The 19,651-nt window shown below is 34.8% G+C and overlaps 1 protein-coding gene across 1 annotated transcript in view; it reads left to right on the forward strand.

The window, feature by feature from the left end:
- The window catches only part of LOC142336361 (NAD kinase-like), a 48,228-nt gene that overhangs the window by 17,709 nt on the left and 10,868 nt on the right, over window positions 1-19,651 (forward strand). The window contains exons 2-6 of the mRNA XM_075385136.1: window positions 1,305-1,404; window positions 2,620-2,820; window positions 17,993-18,187; window positions 18,429-18,586; window positions 19,071-19,168. Coding sequence (XP_075241251.1) covers window positions 1,305-1,404; window positions 2,620-2,820; window positions 17,993-18,187; window positions 18,429-18,586; window positions 19,071-19,168 — 752 coding nt within the window. The remainder of the gene's footprint in view (window positions 1-1,304; window positions 1,405-2,619; window positions 2,821-17,992; window positions 18,188-18,428; window positions 18,587-19,070; window positions 19,169-19,651) is intronic.

Here is a 19,651-nt window from a genome sequence, read left to right on the forward strand (position 1 = left end):
TTTTCCCGTTTTTTGTGGACAATTAACCCCTTCAAGGCTAGTGCGTGGGTTATTGGTCATTTTTAAGTTGATTAATTTTGAACTTCAGGGTAAAATTTTTAAAGTTATAACAATAATTATATTTTTGTTTAGTTTGTTTGATTGTTTTAGTTTCTTCAATTTTGGGACTGTTTGCTGTTTTAGCTGCCATTATTCAATTGATCTGCTGTTCAGATGCAGCAGTTCTTTGCTTCTCATTCATTTCTTTGGACTGTATTTCAGGACTTGTCTTGCTATGTTCTTTTGTTTCGTTGTCCGACGCTTTTTCTCGTTTTGCTTTTGTTCACACTGCAAGGCTAAGAAAGTTATTTATTGAATGACTTCTTCCTCTCACTAACTGCATTGCCGCGCGTGACGTCTTTTTCCACTCTCGCTATTAAAAATGTTTCAGTCAGTTGTGTGATTAGATTTTGATGATATGTAACTTACCTCACTCAATAAAATGACTTGCATTTTACAACTTGAATATAAGTTCAATTTGAATTAGTTTGAGGTCAAGGGAACTCATGTGCAGTAAAGGACCCTAATAAAAAGTCGTTCCCGGAGTGAACTTCAAGAAGCCTTATTAATTTGTCACTGATCATTTTTACATAATTTTTTTCTGCGGTGTCCATAAGTTTTTAGACTTATATTTCTGTTTCTATCTGTAATATGATAGGCAAGCCTATTTCGCAGCGCTTCCGAAAATCTGCCGGCTATGTATAATTGCTCTCAAACGAATTACATTAGTTCTGTTGGTCTTTTTATGCGAATTTTCGCTGGACCGATTTTTCGTCGGATCCATTTGACTTTTCGTCCCCAAAAAGGGATATATAGGTAGCGCGCAGTGGGCATTAAGTTCTCTTAGAGCCTTTCAGCTCACTAGTCTCCAAATATGCGATTCACAGAAACTGTCTTCGAGACTTATACTTATGGTTTGAAGGGCGATGTTGCCACCCTTCAGCCCGGTTATGTAATACCCTAAGTCGGTTATGTAATAGCTACTGATCAAGTTTGTAGAGCATAATAGGAGCAGGAACAAAGCATTCAGGAATATCAGCAACGATATTTTATACACTTCTTGGACCCAAAAATGTATGCCGTTATAATTGCATGTAGCAGAATATGGGTAAGTGCTTGTTATAAAATTTAGCATAAATTAATGCCCTCAATTGACGATTTAAATAAATGTAACTCCACAATTATTTTGCAAAGTGGAAAGAATGGGTGAAGGATGACTTTAAACGATATCTGATTTATAAGTGATAGAATGATTGATGTTTAAGAAGAGAAAAGTGTTGTTCCTGGAGGAGAGTGTGATCGAGCAAGTGAGACACATTCTGGGCAGTGATATTGTGCAATCAGACAGAGTCCAATCATTTTCAGGTGACTGACTCTCCATCTTATCTATTGAACAACAGCTATTTACTGGCTTGAAATGTGTCAATTGCATTGTTATTAATTAAATGATCATTCAAATGCCTGAATCAAGATCACAGATTTATCTTGTCAACTCCTCTCTTAGATTTATCTTGTCAACTCTGCTAGATTCTTGCTCTTTGAATGTTCTCAGGAATTGAGCTTGGAGGATTTCAAATACCTACATTCAAAACATTATCGAGTGCTTGCATGCATCGTTTACAGCAAAGCTCGTTTGAAAAATCAATTTTGCTAATTTTTGTCTAAATCTCACTCTACAAGCAAGATTAGATAATTTAGCATCTTCGACTATCACTCTCAAAAAACTGGCGTGTATTAATTGTTCTCTTTGATGAAAGTCGTAAGATTGAAGCAAACCGTTCTGTGACCAGCAGCTTATTTTGCGGCGAAGTTTTACTAGTGAAGCTGAAAATAAATTTACAGGCCATTAAACGTTACTGTTTAATGCATATTACAAGCAGAAAATAAACGTTTCGTAATGTACGAACGCCGCGCCAAAATTTCTAACTAATGCACTCAAAAATGGCCATACTAAAAAATAAAAATTCTTCAAACGCTTTCACACAAAGTTTGGCATCTCAACAAACAGACGTACCAAAATAACGAAATTTTAAGATATCTGATAGGCAGACAAATTCAACACCGTAACTGCAAGCGGTCAACTAACCAACAGAAAACTTTTTCGAGGTAATAAAATCTATCGCATTTGGCCATGCACCGTGGGCCAAGGTCATGCGTCAGCGACCCGTAGGACTTGAAATCAATCTATCACAGCCGTTGGCTGGTCTAATTTGAGAAAAGTTTTTTTTCTGCTTATCGGGTTTGTAAATTTACTGACATAGAATTACGATTTGAATTTTTTGTTTATCAGGCTGTTTTTGTCGATTTCTGCCATTATGTTATCAAACGTTCTTGCTGAATTCTTACCCAAGAAATGTGTAAGGGTTACATACTGTTTTAAAATATCGAAACTTTGGTGCTATTGGGAATATAATTTTCAATAGTGATGGCTCTAAGTGAAAAGAGTATTACTGGGAATTTTTCTTTCTAGGGTGTCAGTTGTACTGGGAAATCAATCTGAGTATGCGAGTAACACTACATTATAATTGTTCGGTTCCCCCTGCAATCCTGTCCACAATAAAGTCACCGTTTTGTTTGCAGGCAGCCGTGAGGATCAGGAGAAGATAGACTTAGTGATAACCTTGGGAGGGGATGGAACTATGCTCAGGAGTGTCTCACTCTTCCAACACGACTCTCACATTCCCGTTTTCCTCTCCTTCCGATTCGGCACCCTCGGATTCCTCACTCCACACGTCTGGTGTCCCAACTCATTCCACGCCTTCATCGATAAAGCAATTTCAGGTCTGGTATTTGTTTCCGATGTTATTACAAGAAGTGCGTTTTTTTATTAATAGCCGCACAGCGATAGCTGGGGCTATTATTGGCCTTCTCTGGTTTTTTTTTACAATTCAAAGAATTTGAATTGTATTGGGGCGCTGTCTTTTTACGACTCGAAGAGGAGTATTGGAGAAGTCCTTTTTTAAATCAATTTTTTTGCAGTGATTTTTGAAACGGGAAATGAAACGCGTGAAAAAATTTGTGATTTTGGCGCTGAACAGAAGTGAAAAGCGGAGCGAAAAGAGAGTGGTTTTTGTTCATACCGCTGTTTTTGAGAGAGCGAGAAATTGATGTGTGAAAAATTTTTCTAAGCGAGCGAAATTTTTTTGTTCACGTGCGGCATTTTAAAGCAGTTTTTCATTTATTTTGGTTAAGAGGTTTCGTTATGATTTTGTTTGGTTTGAAGGTTTCTGGAAATTAATATGAATTTTATGATAAGTTTTTAATGTATTTTGCTGTTTTTCGGGCTAGTTTTTGCGTTTTTTTGACGATTATTTTGTTTTACTGGCTCAAATGGGTATTGAAGAAACGCCTTCTACTTGAGCAATTTTATGATAACAATTGGTTACAGTTTTGTGGGTAAGAATAATTTTTTCGTTGAAAAATATGACAAAAAAAATGGCGAAAATTGGAACTATTTTTCTTAATTTTTTGCAGTTTTTCGTTTTTTTTCCTGTTTTTAGCTAAGTTTCTTTGCCTATTAGGACTTGCCTTTTGTTTTGTGAGCATCTGGATACCCTCTTGGCTGAAGCGAATTTTTCTTTGGATTTATATGTTTTTGAAATATTAAAAAATTTAGTAACTTTTTCCAGTTTTTCAGTGAAAGTTGTTTTTAGAGCTTTTTTTCATAATTTTAGTCTAAAGTATATTTTCAATATTCACATAAGTGGTTTTTGTAAGTGCTAGTTGTTTTGATAAAGTTATTTTGGCAGAGATTTGATTTTATTGTTTTTACTTCTTTGTTTCATGACTTTGTTTCAAGATAATCGTAAATTAATGAAGGCACGTTTTGTTTGATGAGTAGTTGGATGGCGTTTAAATGGTTTTTCACTTCGGGTCGTTTCCGGAACTCTTCCGGCTATTTTTTTTTAAGATCTGTTCACTCATTTTCATGATTTTTGAAGTCAAATTGGAGTAGTGATTTTGGTCACGCCGAAACAGGAAATGGAGCGCAAAAGCGAGTGGTTTTGCGGTGTGAATGTTTTTCGCTCTAATTTTAAAGTAGAGTGTGAAAACGGTGTTTGAACAAAAATTCGGTTTCTCGGCAGTGGTTTTTTGTTCACATGCGGAAATTTCACTCTGATTTTTACTGTTTTTTCGATTTTTTGAATCGGATTTTTTTCTAAATGGTTTTCCCATTCCATTCACAGCCATTCTATGCCTAGTTTTTTTGTTTGAATTAAATTTTCATTTCTCGCTAGTGGTTTTTTTGTTCACATGCGGCATTTTGACATTGATTTTCTGTTTTTTTCTTTTTGATCTGAGTTTAAAATGGTTTTCTCAATCCACTCATAGTCCATTCTAGGTCTAGTTTTTCTGTTTAGTCAATGAAAATTCTTTTAATTGTACGTCAGGACTTGTTTTGCTATGTTTTTTTATTTCATCGTCATGATTTTTGTTACGACCATATGACGTCATAGCCACTTTTTGTTCATTCGTTCATGCAATTTCCACTGCATTGCTTGTGTGACGTCATTTTTCGCTTTTAGTGGAGCGAGTTTTTTTGTTCATGCGCGTGATTAAATTTTTGGTCACACTTGACTTACCTCACTCTCAAAAATGAATTCCTCACTTTGAAATTGACTTTTATTTACTTTAATTCAAAGAGATAAGGTCAAATGGGTGTTTGTCACTCTAAATGAAGGTTATTTGAGATCAGCTAATAGAGGCAGCAATAACTTATACAGATTTTTATCAAAATATAACAGATTAGCCTTCACTTAAAAGACGAATTTTTTAGACTGCCGATCTACGAATCTATTGCGGCTATTTTGGCAATATACCAGCTATGTAAATTTTGTTTCAGAAAAGCACGGATTCCCCATTTATGTACGTTTACTGTACGAGTGGCTCGAGGTGTACTTTTAATTGTGTAATTTGAATTGAATACTTTTTTGAATTGTATTCGGGCGCTTTTTTACGACTCAAAGATTTATGGTCTTCTGTTTTTCCAACTCAAAGAGGAGTATTGTAAAATTGTCTGCTTTATAGCTGCGAAGCTGTAAGCTGAGTGGAGCTGTATTGCGGTGCTCTTGGTTTTTTACAAATTCAAAGAATTTGAATTGTATTGGGGCGCTGTCTTTAAGATCTGTTCACACATTTTCCTGATTTTTAAGTCAAATTGGAGTAGAGATTTTGATCACGCCAAAACAAGTGGAGCGAAGAAGCGAGTGGTTTTGCGGTGTAAAATTTTTTCACTCTAATTGTAAAGTAGAGTGAGAAAATGGTGTTTGAACAAAAATTCGCTTTCTCGCTAGCGGTTTTTTGTTCACATGCGGCAATTTCACTTCGATTTTTACTGTTTTTTGTGGATTTTTTTGGATCGGGTTTTTTCTAAATGGTTTTCTCAATCCATTAATAGCTCCTTCTAGGCCTAGTTTTTTGTGTGAACCAAATTTTCATTTCTCGCGAGTGGTGTTTTCTTCACATGCGATATTTTGACACCGATTTTATGTTTTTTTTTCAATTTTATTATCTGGTTTTTTTTAGAAATGGTTTTCCCAATTCACTCATAGTCCGTTATAAGTCTTTTATTGTTTAGTCAATGAAAATTATTTGAATTGTACGTCACGACTTGTCCTGCTATGTTTTTTGGTTTCGTCTGACGCTGTTTTTTTTCGTTTTACATTTGTTCACACAGCAAAGCTATAAAGTCAAATTTTCTGAATGACTTCTTCCTCTCACTATTAGTGTTTGCGCACGTGACGTCGTTTCTCATTCTCTCTCTAGCAAAGTTCTTTTGCGTGATTAGACTTTGATTATACGTGATTTGACTCACTCACTAAATTAACTTTTGCACTTTAAAACTTAAGTTTAATTTGAATTAGCTTAAAGTCATAGGACATATGTGCAGTAAAGGTCCCTAATAAAAGGCTTCTGCGGATTGAATTTTAACAAGCTTTATTAATTTATCGCTGAATGTCTTTTACCTAGCGTTTTGAGCGGCGTCGATTTTCAGTTTAGATCTGTATCTGTTTCTATATCTATTATACGGCACGCAAGTCTATTCTTTCGCAGCTATTCCCGCAATTTGCCAGCTATGTTAATTCAATTATTGGAGTGAATGTTAAATCCGGAAAGGAAAAGCGTGAAAAAGTCTGGACAGCTTTAAGTGGTTTTTTGTTCTCGCTAGCGGCATTTTGATATTGATTGTTTTTTTTGTTATCTGATTTTTTTTTAGAAATGGTTTTCCCAATCCACTCATAGCCCGTTGTAGGTCTAGTTTTTTTGCAGATGAGTGTCTCACTCTTTCAACTCGACCTTCACATTCCCGTTTTCCTCTCCTTCCGATTCGGCACCCTCGGATTCTTCACTCCACACATCTGGTGTCCCAACTCATTCCACGCCCTCATCGATAAAGCAATTTCAGGTCTGGTATTTGTTTCCGATGTTATTACAAGAAGTGCGCTTTTTTTATTAATAGCCGCACAGCGATAGCTGGGGCTATTATTGGCCTTCTCTGGTTTTTTTTACAATTCAAAGAATTTGAATTGTATTGGGGCGCTGTCTTTTTACGACTCGAAGAGGAGTATTGGAGAAGTCCTTTTTTTAATCATTTTTATTGGTGTGATTTTTGAAGCGGGAAATGAAACGCGTAAAAAAATTGTGATTTTGGCGCTGAACAAAAGTGAAAAGCGAAGCGAAAAGAGAGTGGTTTTTGTTTATTCCGCTTTTTGAGAGAGCAAGAAATTGATGTGTGAAAAAATTTTAAATTTTCTAAGCGAGCGAAATTTTTTTGTTCACGTGCGGCATTTTAAAACAGTTTTCCATTTATTTTGGTTAAGAGGTTTGGTTATGATTTTGTTTTTATTTTTGAGGCTGGTTTCGGTAGTGGTTTGAAGGTTTCTGGAAATTAATATGAATTTTATGATAATTCGGAAGTTTTTAATGTATTTTGCTGTTTTTCGGGCTAATTTTTGACGATTATTTTGTCTTACTGGCTCAAATGGGTATTGAAGAAACGCCTTCTACTTGAGCAATTTTATGATAACAATTGGTTACAGTTTTGTGGGTAAGAATAATTTTTTCGTTGAAAAATATGACAAAAAAAATGGCGAAAATTGGAACTATTTTTCTTAATTTTTTGCAGTTTTTCGTTTTTTTTCCTGTTTTTAGCTAAGTTTCTTTGCCTATTAGGACTTGCCTATTGTTTTGTGAGCATCTGGATACCCTATTGGCTGAAGGGAATTTTTCTTTGGATTTTATGTTTTTGAAATATCAAAAAAATTTTTCCCAGTTTTTCAGTGAAAGTTGTTTTTAGAGCTTTTTTTTCATAATTTTGGTCTTGAGTATTTTTTCAATATTCACATAAGTGATTTTTGTAAGTACTAGTTGTTTTGATAAAGTTATTTTGGCAGAGATAGTTTTTTCGGGATCTCAATTTGTAACAATATTTGATCAGATTTTTTATCATATTTAAACAGATTTGATTTTATTGTTTTTACTTTTTTGTTTCATGACTTTGTTTCAAGATAATTGTAATTTAATGAAGGCACGTTTTGTTTGATGAGTAGTTGGTTGGCGTTTAAATGGTTTTTCACTTCGGGTGGTTTCCGGAATTCTTCCGGCTATTTTTTTTTAAGATCTGTTCACTCATTTTCATGATTTTTGAAGTCAAATTGGAGTAGTGATTTTGGTCACGCCGAAACAGGAAATGGAGCGCAAAAGCGAGTGGTTTTGCGGTGTGAATGTTTTTCGCTCTAATTTTAAAGTAGAGTGTGAAAACGGTGTTTGAACAAAAATTCGGTTTCTCGGCAGTGGTTTTGTTCACATGCGGCAATGTCACTGATTTTTACTGTTTCGATTTTTCGAATCGGATTTTTTTCTAAATGGTTTTCCCATTCCATTCACAGCCATTCTATGCCTAGTTTTTTTGTTTGAATTAAGTTTTCATTTCTCGCTAGTGGTTTTTTTGTTCACATGCGGCATTTTGACATTGATTTTCTGTTTTTGTCTTATTTTTTTTATCTGATTTTAAAATGGTTTTCTCAATCCACTCATAGTCCATTCTAGATCTAGTTTTTCTGTTTAGTCAATGAAAATTCTTTGAATTGTACGTCAGGACTTGTCCTGCTGTGTTTTTTTATTTCGTCGTCATGATTTTTGTTACGACCATATGACGTCACAGCCACTTTTTATTCGTTCATGCAATTTCAACTGAATTGCATGTGTGACGTCATTTTTCGCTCTTAGTGGCGCGAGTTTTTTTGTTCATGCGCGTGATTAAATTTTCGGTCACACTTGACTTACCTCACTCTCGAAAATGACTTCCTCACTTTGAAATTGACTTTTATTTACTTTAATTCAAAGAGATAAGGTCAAATGGGTGTTTGTCACTCTAAATGAAGGTTATTTGAGATCAGCTAATAGAGGCAGCAATAACTTATACAGATTTTTATCAAAAAATAACAGATTAGCCTTCAATGAAAAGACGAATTTTTTTAGACTGCCGATCTACGAATCTATTGCGGCTATTTTCTGGCAATATACCAGCTATGTAAATTTTTTGCTTCAGAAAAGCACGGATTCCCGATTTATGTACGATTACTGTACGAGTGGTTCGAGGTGTACGTTTAATTGTGTAATTTGAATTGAATACTTTTTTGAATTGTATTCGGGCGCTTTTTACGACTCAAGGATTTATGGTTTTCTGTTTTTCCAACTCAAAGAGGAGTATTGTAAAATTGTCTGTTTTATAGCTGCAAAGCTGTGAGCTGAGTGGAGCTATATTGCGGTGCTCTTGGTTTTTTACAATTCAAAGAATTTGAATTGTTTTGGGGCGCTGTCTTTTTTTTAAGATCTGTTCACACATTTTCATGATTTTTAAGTCAAATTGGAGTAGTGATTTTGATCACGCCGAAACAGGAAGTGGAGCGAAAAAGCGAGTGGTTCTGCGGCGTAAAATTTTTTCACTCTGATTTTAAATTAGAGTGAGAAAATGGTGTTTGAACAAAAAATCGTTTTCTCGTTAGCGGTTTTTTATTCACATGCGGCAATTTCACTTCGATTTTTACTGTTTTTTGTCGATTTTTTTGGATCGGGTTTTTTCTAAATGGTTTTCTCAATCCATTAATAGCTCATTCTAGGACTAGTTTTTGTGTGAACCAAATTTTCATTTCTCGCTAGTGGTGTTTTCTTCACATGCGATATTTTGACACCGATTTTTTATTTTTTTTTAATCTTTTTTGTCTGATTTTTTTAGAAATGGTTTTCCCAATTCAGTCATAGTCCATTATAAGTCGTTTATTGTTTAGTCAATGAAAATTCTTTGAATTTTACGTCACGACTTGTCCTGCTATGTTTTTTTGTTTCGTCGTCTGACGTTCTGTTTTCGTTTTACATTTGTTCACACAGCAAAGCTGAAAAGTCAAATTTTCTGAATGACTTCTTCCTCTCACTATTAGTGTTTGCGCACGTGACGTCGTTTCTCATTCTCTCTCTAGCAAAATTTCTTTTGTGTGATTAGACTTTGATTATACGTGATTTGACTCACTCACTAAAATAACTTTTGCACCTTAAAACTTAAGTTTAATTTGAATTAGCTTAAAGTCAAAGGACATATGTGCAGTAAAGGTCCCTAATAAAAGGATTCTGCGGAATGAATTTTTACAAGCTTTATTAATTTATCGCTGAATGTCTTTTACCTAGCGTTTTGAGCGGCGTCGATTTTCAGTTTAGATCTGTACCTGTTTCTATCTCTATTATACGGCACGCAAGTCTATTCTTTCGCAGCTATTCCCGCAATTTGCCAGCTATGTTAATTCAATTATTGGAGTGAATGTTAAATCCGGAAAGGAAAAGCGTGAAAAAGTCTGGACAGCTTTAAGTGGTTTTTTGTTCTCGCTAGCGGCATTTTGACATTGATTGTTTTTTTTGTTATCTGATTTTTTTTTAGAAATGGTTTTCCCAATTCACTCATAGCCCGTTGTAGGTCTAGTTTTTTGTTTAGACAATGAAAGTTCTTTGAATTTTGCGTCAGGACTTGTCCTGCTATGGTTTTAATCTTCGTCGTGCCATTTTTTTTCGCTTTATCCTTAGTTCACAGCTTGTTCAACATTTTGCTTGAAATATTTTTGACTCCTCTCTTCTAGTTTCACTCTTCTCTCATTCTGCTATAAGTGTTTTTAGACAGTTTTGAGAGTTGCTCAGCAAGCAATTCAAAATGAACACAGTCAGTATCAAAAAGCGAAATCAGAATTAGATACGGGATAAACCCATAAAGCCCAATTATAGATTCCCGTTACTTGAACTTTGTTCTTAGATACCATCTCCAATGCTTATGGGTATTGTTACTAGCCCGTGTCGTCTCACTGTGAAAGTCTTTTTCTCAACCGTTTTTTCTCTTCTTTTCATTTCCAATCTTGGTAATGGGAATCAACGGTGGCTATTTTCCGACAATCTGCAGGGTATGTTATTCCTTTTTTGAGTTAAAGGTTGCAGACAGGCAGAAACAGTTGCTTAACAAATTGTAACATTGACTTTTGACTAAAATGCTATATTGACCGACAGAGATAAATGTATGTTCAGGCAACAAGAGATAAAGCTGTTATATACCAATTGGTAACCTCAACCTAAATTTTTCTGAGCTTTATGTCTAGAGACTGGTGCTGCCTAATTTTTCTGAGAGTAGAAGTTTTTTTAAATGCGGCCTAACTTTAATAGTTTGAGTAAATTTGTGCCCTATTTTCTGTTCCATTAGTGGTTTGAACGGTTTCATTTTCCAGTTCTCGTCTCTGTCCTCGACGGTTCTATCCATGCTCAATTAGTTAATGCTGTTTTCTATTGGTATAAAAATATCAGGTACTGAGACCTTGGTTTAGCTAGTGTTTTGGCAATTCCTTCAGAAGTTATCATGATGGAAATTTTTTGAACAATCGACGTTTGTTTGTTTGGCTGATGCTTGAAATCATAACAAATGAAACCACCAAGTTCCAAAAAAACAATGAAGCTGTCTAAAAGAGAATTGAACCTTATTTCTGTATGTTGCCAAAAGCTTATCTTGATCGGTTGTATCTCTTGATTTTTATAAAGGATTGAATCCTCGTAATTTATGGCCGTGTAATCTTCGAGCTTACTACTATTAGGTCCTTTTTCCAAAGAATATTGGTGCACTGCCTGTTTTGATGTATTCCCACAGTTTTTTGATGTGTTTACACATTTTTTGCGATGGCGTCAAGCTTTAAGAAGTCTTTCAAGTGCTTAGCTGATCGGAAGGCCTAAATTGTAGGTGAAAAGGTCTTTAATGTATTTTAATAACACTTTTTACAGCTTGCGCGCAGATTGAGTGAGCAAAATTGGTTTTGAAGATTTCAGTTTCTCAAATTCTGGGACAGTTTTTTTCGTTCATGCCTCTTGTTTCCTTTGTTATGGCCTACCAGGTTTTTGCTAACCTGGCGGATGTGCTGTGGATTTTTAAATGAAGAAATAAGTTTTGAAGACGTCAGTCTGTAAAAAAGTAAGGCAATTTGGCTACAATTTTTGCTTTTGTAAAGAATCTTTGACATATTTGTTTTTTGAATTCAAGTGGGCAGTTAAAAGTCTCATATATTGAAAATTGTGATGCGTTTGTAAGTATGATGAAGCGATTCTAGATGACTGACGTAAATTATTCAATATTAGTATTGTTTTAATGTTCACTTATGGCGCCTTTGCTTCGAAGTATCGGGATATTATTGATAAAATCTGTTGAGGACTTTTTCTCTTTTTTTGAATTAAAGGCTGCAGACAGGCAGAGACAGTTGGGTATCAAAATGTAACATTGAATTTTTGACTGAAGCTCTATACTGAGGAACAGAGATATGAAATGTATATTCAGTCAACAAGATATAAAGCCGTTGTATGTCAATTGGTAATCGCAACATAATTTTTTCATGAGTTTTGTGTCTTAAAGTTGGTTCAGATTGTTTTTAATCTGAGTAGAAATATTTTTTAAATGCTGTATAACTAACTTTGACAGTTCGAGTATATTTATGTTAGCATGTTTTTCCTTGTTCGTTTAAACGGTTAGATTTTTCAGTCGTCGTCTACATCCGCGACGGTTCTGTCCATGCTCAATGTTCGTTGTTAAGGATGTTTTCAATAGGAATGATAAGTATCAGGTACTGAAACATTGGTTTAGCTAGTGTTTTCGCATTTCCTTTAAAAGTTATTATGATTGATGTTCAGAATTTTTGAACAATCAACATTTATTTGTTTGGCCAATGCTTGAAATCATAAAAAAGGAAACCATCAAATTCAATAAAATCATGGAATCCTCCGATAAGAGCAAGAAACCATATTTCTATATTTTGCCGAAAGCTTAAAGCATATCTTGTCCGGTTGTTTCTCTTGAAATTATAAAGGATTGAATCTTTTGTGTTGTCTGGCCCCGTCTTTGGGAAGGCCTAAATTTAAGGTGAAAAGGTTTTAAATGTATTTCAATGACGTTTTTTTATAGCTTGCGCGTGGATTGAGTGTTTTTTGGCAGAACAAAATTCAGTTTCAGGAATTTTCAAATTTTGGGATTTTTTGTGGTTCATGCGTTTTTTTTTCAATATTGTGGCCAAACAGGTTTTTGCTAGCATGGCAGATGTGCTGTAGATTTTAGCATGAAGGAAGTATTGTTAAGAACATCAGTTTGTTAGACCAATGGGCGAAGATCTTTGCTTTTATAAAAAAAAACTTTGACATTTTTTTGAATTCAAGTGGGTAGTTGAAAACTTGAACTTACTGCTGGTAAACTTAAGTATGTTAATTTGAAAACCTTACCAGCAGGAAAATGTAAGCTGAAGTTTTCTGGCTTATTTTGTTTTCTGATAATATTATTATTGCTTGTCTCTTATACGCCAAGCAAGAATTATAGCTGCCAATTTTTCTGTTCTTTCTCTGTCATTTTTGATCAATTATGCTGGTAATAAACACGCTGATACCAAAAATACCTACAGCTAACTGCTATTATTCTTAGTTTCCAATTTTATGACTCGATTTTTGCCAGTTTGGCTTGTTATGTCAATTGGTCTGCAGGATAGGTCAGGATAATTATTTTTATCTAATTCCTCGAAAAAAAAGAACATTGTTAGTTTCATCTTGTACACATAAGAATAAAAAGCAAATGGTAAAAGAGGCAATGCGAAGTTAAGAATATAACATTATGTAAAATTATAAAATCATTAAATTACCTAATTAAAAATTTGACCTTACATTAGTAAAAATGGCCTAAAATGCGAGCATGAAATTTTCTCACAATTTTATATGTACATCATGAAGATTAAAGAATAAAATTAAAATCTAATGCTCTCAATGTCATCTTTCATATCAGTTACTTTTGGGTCCTTCAAAAATTCTTTCCAAAAATATTCATTCAGTTTTTTTTAAGGAAGCTTTGATGTTGTTTTCCGTCTAATATTAGAAGGCAGATTGTTATAAATTGGAATGGCTTGTGCAATAAAAGAATCAGTTAAAAATTTATTGTTCTTTCTTATATCGAACGTTTTTTTACCTCTCATGTTGTTTTATTCTCATGGTAGAGAGAGGTTCAATTTTATATGCTGGAAGATCGTTGCTGAGTAAGCGAAAAAAATATTTCGAGCAATGATATTTCAAGAGAAAAGAAACTGGTAGTGTTTTGTTGCGAATTTTGAGATCTGTAGATCGATCGCATTTTCTCCTATTAAAAAATGGTTTTTATTCCCCAATTCAATTGTTTTTCTAAAGTAAAGTAATCAGACTTTCGTTTTCTCTGGTAAACTTTTACTTAGTGTATTTAAAACTTTTTTTCCACAAGCCATTTTCTGAAGAATCTTTTTCACTTCTCCACCAAATTTTAGTTTGGTATCAATTATTACGCCAAGATACTTCACACTATTTCATTCTGCTATTCTTTCATTGTCGACATCCAGAACAGTATTTGTTAACCTCTTCCTGGTGCTGAACACAATATATTCTTTTTTGTTTGTTCACCACTAACTGGGACTTTGCAAAAAAATCAATAATTTTTGAGATGTTATGTTCAAGTTTTGTTTTTGACGATATTTCATCAGTGTCGGATGTAAAAAGAAATTCTACAATCTTAGCTAAATCGTTGACGTAAATGTTAAATAATAGATGTCCTAAAACAGTACCTTGTGGAACTCCTCTTTTTAAATTTATCCAATCTGATTCAATTACATTCAGAAGAACTCTTTGCGTTCTTTCACTCAATTAATTCTCTATTAAATTGGTAGCATGTTCGTCAAAACCTATATTTTCAAGTCTCCGTAACAGTATTTTGCGGTTTAATGAATCAAAAGCCTTTGAAATATCTAAAAACGCAACGCACCTGTAACATTTTTTTTCATGTTGAGTTCTAATCTTATTTGTTCTGTCGATTTCAGGATAGCATCAATTGTTGAAATTTGTTTTCAATAACCATATTGACTAATAGACAATAATTGCTCCCTTTCTAGGAAACTTGTGATTTGTGAACAGAACGTCTTTTCAAAAATTTTTGACAAAGCAGAGGTGACAGAAATAGGCCTATAATTGAGTGGGTCTTCGGGATTTCCTTTTTTGGAGAGTGGAGTTACACTATCTTTTTTAAGATCTTCTGGAAATTTTCCTTCTGTAATGAACTGATCAATGAGATAACATAGTGGTTCCGCTAGCGCTGCTTCAGCATCTTTTATTGCCCAAGCTGGTATTTTTTGAAGGACCGACTGGTTTACTTGTATTCAATGAACCTATGAGCACATTTGTTTCCTTGGTTGTTATATATCGGAACTTGAAACACTTTCTCGTAGAAGATTTAGGAGGAATGTTGTTTGTTTGTTGCAAGCCAATGAACTCCCCTAGAGTAGAAATTCTGTAATTTAGAAGATTTGCATTTTCCATAGGCTTTGTTATCTTATTACTACCAAAACTGTTTAATAAAGATGGAATTCTTGTTTGAGTCTTTTCGTTATTACGAAGATCTTGAATGAATTTCCGTCTGGCTCTTTTACTGTTTATGCTGATCTTGAATGAATTTCCATATGGCTTTTTGTATGCTCAACTCAACCCATGAACTTTCAAAATTTGTGTCCGGAAAGCAGTTGAGATCATCGCGGAGACGAGATTTTAATAATTTCGGAATGTACATTATAATACGATCACCTTTTGTTTTTGTTGTTTGGATGCAATCTTTCCGAAAACAGGCAAAGTGTTGCTTATCTACATGCCAAAAGTCTTCCGGATGGTTTTGTGACAACCATGTTTTACTAAACGCATAAATGCAATTGTAACCAATGTCTTGAGTGAGTTCTTTTAACAGCAAATGTTGTCCTGCTAAATTTCTGGCGTTTTGATGTAGATTTTTTTATTCTGGAATCAAATAATTTCAACTCTTTTATCATAAGTTCATATGGCAAAATTGGTCCCGGTTTTATTTCGAAATCGCCACTTTTTAGTAGAAGGTACCATATAACAACCAAGAAAAAAAACAAAGGTTGAATTTGGGTGTTAAAGCACATTGTTTGCTGTTACAGCTTCCTTTGATTGACGGTATTCGAGTTGCATAAGGAAAACTGTAAAAAATTTCTGAAATACTATCGGAGGACATGAGTAAAACACATAGTATAACTATGAGTCGAATACCTGCCATTTTTGGCTAAATCTGACTATAAAGCATTACACGTTGCAAAACAGCTTAAAAACAACAGAGGCTGCAGCTAAAATCCATTTGTATAACGAAATGTTTGCCTCCATGGTTTGTAAGGGTTAGCCCTACTCACATATGCACTTTGAGAACATTGCATTGGTTAAGTTAAAAGAAAATGACTGCAAACGGAATTCCCTGCTGAAAATTAAAATGCATATCATCGTAAAAGAGTGCGTTGTAATTTGCCATTTGACTCAACATGTTGCAGACAGGAAGTTTTTTGATTTTTTCAGTGTTTTCTTGTGTAATATACTCGCGCAGTTTTTCATTGAATTCATAAATTTTGTTGTTTGTCTGTTCTTTTTTCGGCAATTTTTCAAGGGGGGGGGGGCTTTTCCATCAATACCAATGTTTTGGGGCTGAAATTTTCCTTTATTGCAGAGACAAGATCTTTGTAATCTGAGAACATTGTTTCTAAATGATCACTTTTTTGTTTTAGAATAGCATTGGTCCCATCCTGTAAAATAACTGTTTTCATCTTTTTTTGATCGTAACCGTGTAATAATTGCAGTTTTTCCTTCGTCGTCGAGCCTAGGTACCCATGTATACTGCAAGCCTGAGGAAATGTCCTATCTCTTGCTAGGTGTTTGATGATACTACTACCAATTAAAAAATTTTCTGTTTTCTCGATCTTTAATGTTTCAAACTTTCGAATAAAAACATCATTTTTCGCACTCGTGTTAATTGTTGGTGTTATTATAGCTGAAGTAGTTGTTACCTGTGCCGATTTTATGGAATTCACTCACGGTTACCACATGCTCGGCGATGAGACTGTCCTTCTCTTCTAATTTTTGTTAAAGTTCGCAATAAATTTTATAAAGATGCGCTACTGAATAACTATTAAACTTTTCTGCAGTCTTCATTATGATTGGAATATATTACAGGAGGATATTTACAGGAGTAATTTACAATTCTTGATATTTATGATTAGAACTTTGTTGCAGAATCTGTTGCTTAAAAAGAACTATTGTGCTAACGTTTAAAACTAGCAATGCATAAGAAAGTGCTTCAAACGTTTAAAAAATGAAAGGTCAATGATAATTAACTAAGAAAATTTCGTTATGATTTATAAAATTTTGTCCCGTTTTGAAAGCTTTATCTTGACATTCTTTAAGTTCTCTATGCTAGTTCCATTCTTTGCTCACTCTGCTCAAAGTGCTTTTAGAAAACATTTGTTCATCAGAGCAATCTAATATGAACAAATGGTCAGTATCAGAAAAACATTTACAGAATTGTTTTATGCCGTTGTCTCAATTGCTTTTAAATTAGCGTTAGTTACCAGTTCAACGGAATATGGGTATTGATTCTGATCCCCTTAAGACGCAGGGGTATGCCTAACCACAAAATCAGATTAACTTGTGCTTTTAATATTTTGTTCTAAAAACAATCATTTTTTTTCGTTCATTTCTTCATTACCAACTACCGCGGGCATTTTTATGAAATCTGTTTAGTATGTCTTTGTTGCCACCTGGCGAAATAAGAACTCAATTTTTGTTAAATTGTTTTTATTGCTCTCGTAACGCAAAGTGACTAGATGCAACGCCTAACAATAACGTGAGAGAATCAAATTATTATACATTTAGCTATTTCTGTTATTCAAATGTGGAAGACGATGACCCAAACGTGAAAGTTGACGCCACCAAATTTTGAGAATCCTTCGCTGTTTATGGAACGTAGAGTTTCGTCTGTATATTTGGTTTCAAACGTAGGAAACCTTGTGTTTGGTTTCAAACCACACGAGATTATGGGAAACGGCTAATGGACTTTTGATCATATCAGAAAGTGAATTAATGAACAAGCATCCTCTTCGATGTTCAGCAAATCGGTTACATTTTTGTTCTTGAAATTAATCAAAAATGAAGTTTTGCTCGTTCTTTTTTAAAAAAATTGTCCAAGAATTGTGTTTGAAACTGAACGATTCCCCGCGTTTGAATCTTAACATACTGAAGCTTTCATACGTTCCAGGCAGATCATAAAGGACAATTTCCTGCATTTGAAACTGGACCTACTGACAATTTCTTACGTAAAAAACCCAACGCGAAAAATTCTTACGTCGTTTTTGTCGGTCTTCTCGACTGAGGCAAGTTGTAAAATTTGACGAACTGAGAGCTGAACTGAGGCGCTCATCGAACAGCAAATTTGATTACTGTTTCTGCATTAATAATAACTCAGTGATAATCTGCTGATGTCATTTGAGAAAATCAGCTAACTCCGGGAAGCAAATCATGATGATTGTTGTCAATCCAATCTGGATCACTGTTTCAGGTCAGATTCCAGTGCAGTTACGGTGTCGTTTGAAGGGGCAGATCTGGAGATGTGAAAACACACCCAATGCGACCCCTCAACTTGTGTCCTCAAGGAAAGTACTCAATGAGGTCACCATACATCGAGGTTTGGGGTCAAGGGTTGATTTGGATGTCTATGTCAACGACAACTTCGTAACTACAATTTCTGGAGACGGTTAGTTTCTTGCAAACTTCCGATTGATGATAAATTATCAAGCTCAATATGTCAACTGAACAGGTTCAGAAAAGCTTCAGGAACAGGTTGAAGTTACTTAGCTTATTTTAACATTACTTTCCATAATCGGCCATCTCTGATCGCAACATTTGACTTTCATACTGGTCACCCGCTAAAACGAGTGAACTTATTACACTTCTCTACAGCTCATCTGGTAAAATTTGTGTTGTTTATATTTCAGGAGTGTTGGTGTCAACACCCTCTGGCAGCACAGCCCACGCATTGTCAGCCGGGGCCTCCCTTGTGCACCCAGACATCCCATGCATCATGATCACACCCATTTGTGTCCACTCTCTCTCCTTCAGACCTATCATACTACCCTTAAACTCTGTCATCAAGGTAATCCATTAGCCCGTTTCTATCACTCTGTTGTCATACGCATCTTGACTTTACCACTTAAGCTACGCAAGCTCAATAGCTCAATAGGTATAGCGTATGCCCAACTCCTATTATACCATGATGGGCTGCAATTTCATGGAGGTATACCTCTTACGTTAATGTCCTTTCTCAGCGTTGAAAGTGAATAGTCCAATTGAAATTATTAAATAAAATTTTCTGTTATTACTTGTCGAAGAAACCCGTTTGGCAACTTCCAGACCCGCCATTTTGTGCTATATATTTCGGTGCTCTGGTGTTTTGTGCTCAAAATGGTATTTCTGTTTGCCTAGTGTACTTTACTCAGAAAGAAAGACGTAGGCCACTATAAATGAAAATGGTAGCATTTCATCTTTATGAACCCTGTGTATAATCTCAATCATGACTTATTTATTATTGAAAATGCAAAAAGTTTGTATTTGAATTCACTCCGGATCAATTTTTCTAGGTGCTGCCGGCGGACAACTCTCGGTATTACCCGTGGGTTTGCTACGATGGGGATGAGCTGGTCCAACTCAAGGGAGACACTGACAATGTCAGTGAATTGTAGGTATCAAGAATTAATAGATCATTAGCAATGAAGTTTTTCCGGTTTCAAAAAAAATGAGCAATATATCAAATGGTGGCTTCTTTGTTCCTTATTTAAGCCATTGATGTTTTCAGCGAAGTAACTTGAGTAATATCACCCTACAGTTGTAGCAACGTAGAGTTTTTTGCGACGCGCTTTTGGAAAACTTAATTTATACTGAATACATATGGTCTCTTGAATTAGTCTGGGTTTTCCATTTTTTCGAGTACTTACATTAGCAGAAAATTCTGCTGAGAATAATCACCTGCGCTCAAAAATTGGTGAGCAAAATCATTTTGATCGATGATTTTTATGAATGCCATTTGGTGCAGGCCAATTTGATTAATTGCTCTCAAACAAAGTTTTAAGCAATTGTTTGTGTCTTATTGTTCTTATCACGAATTTTTTGTGTTATCGCTGTTTTACGTGGTCGGCGAAGCTTCGTGACCCAGATGATTGCC

The sequence above is a fragment of the Convolutriloba macropyga genome, chromosome 3 (assembly GCF_964194025.1).
Source record: "Convolutriloba macropyga chromosome 3, txConMacr16.3, whole genome shotgun sequence".
Taxonomy (NCBI): domain Eukaryota; kingdom Metazoa; phylum Xenacoelomorpha; order Acoela; family Convolutidae; genus Convolutriloba; species Convolutriloba macropyga.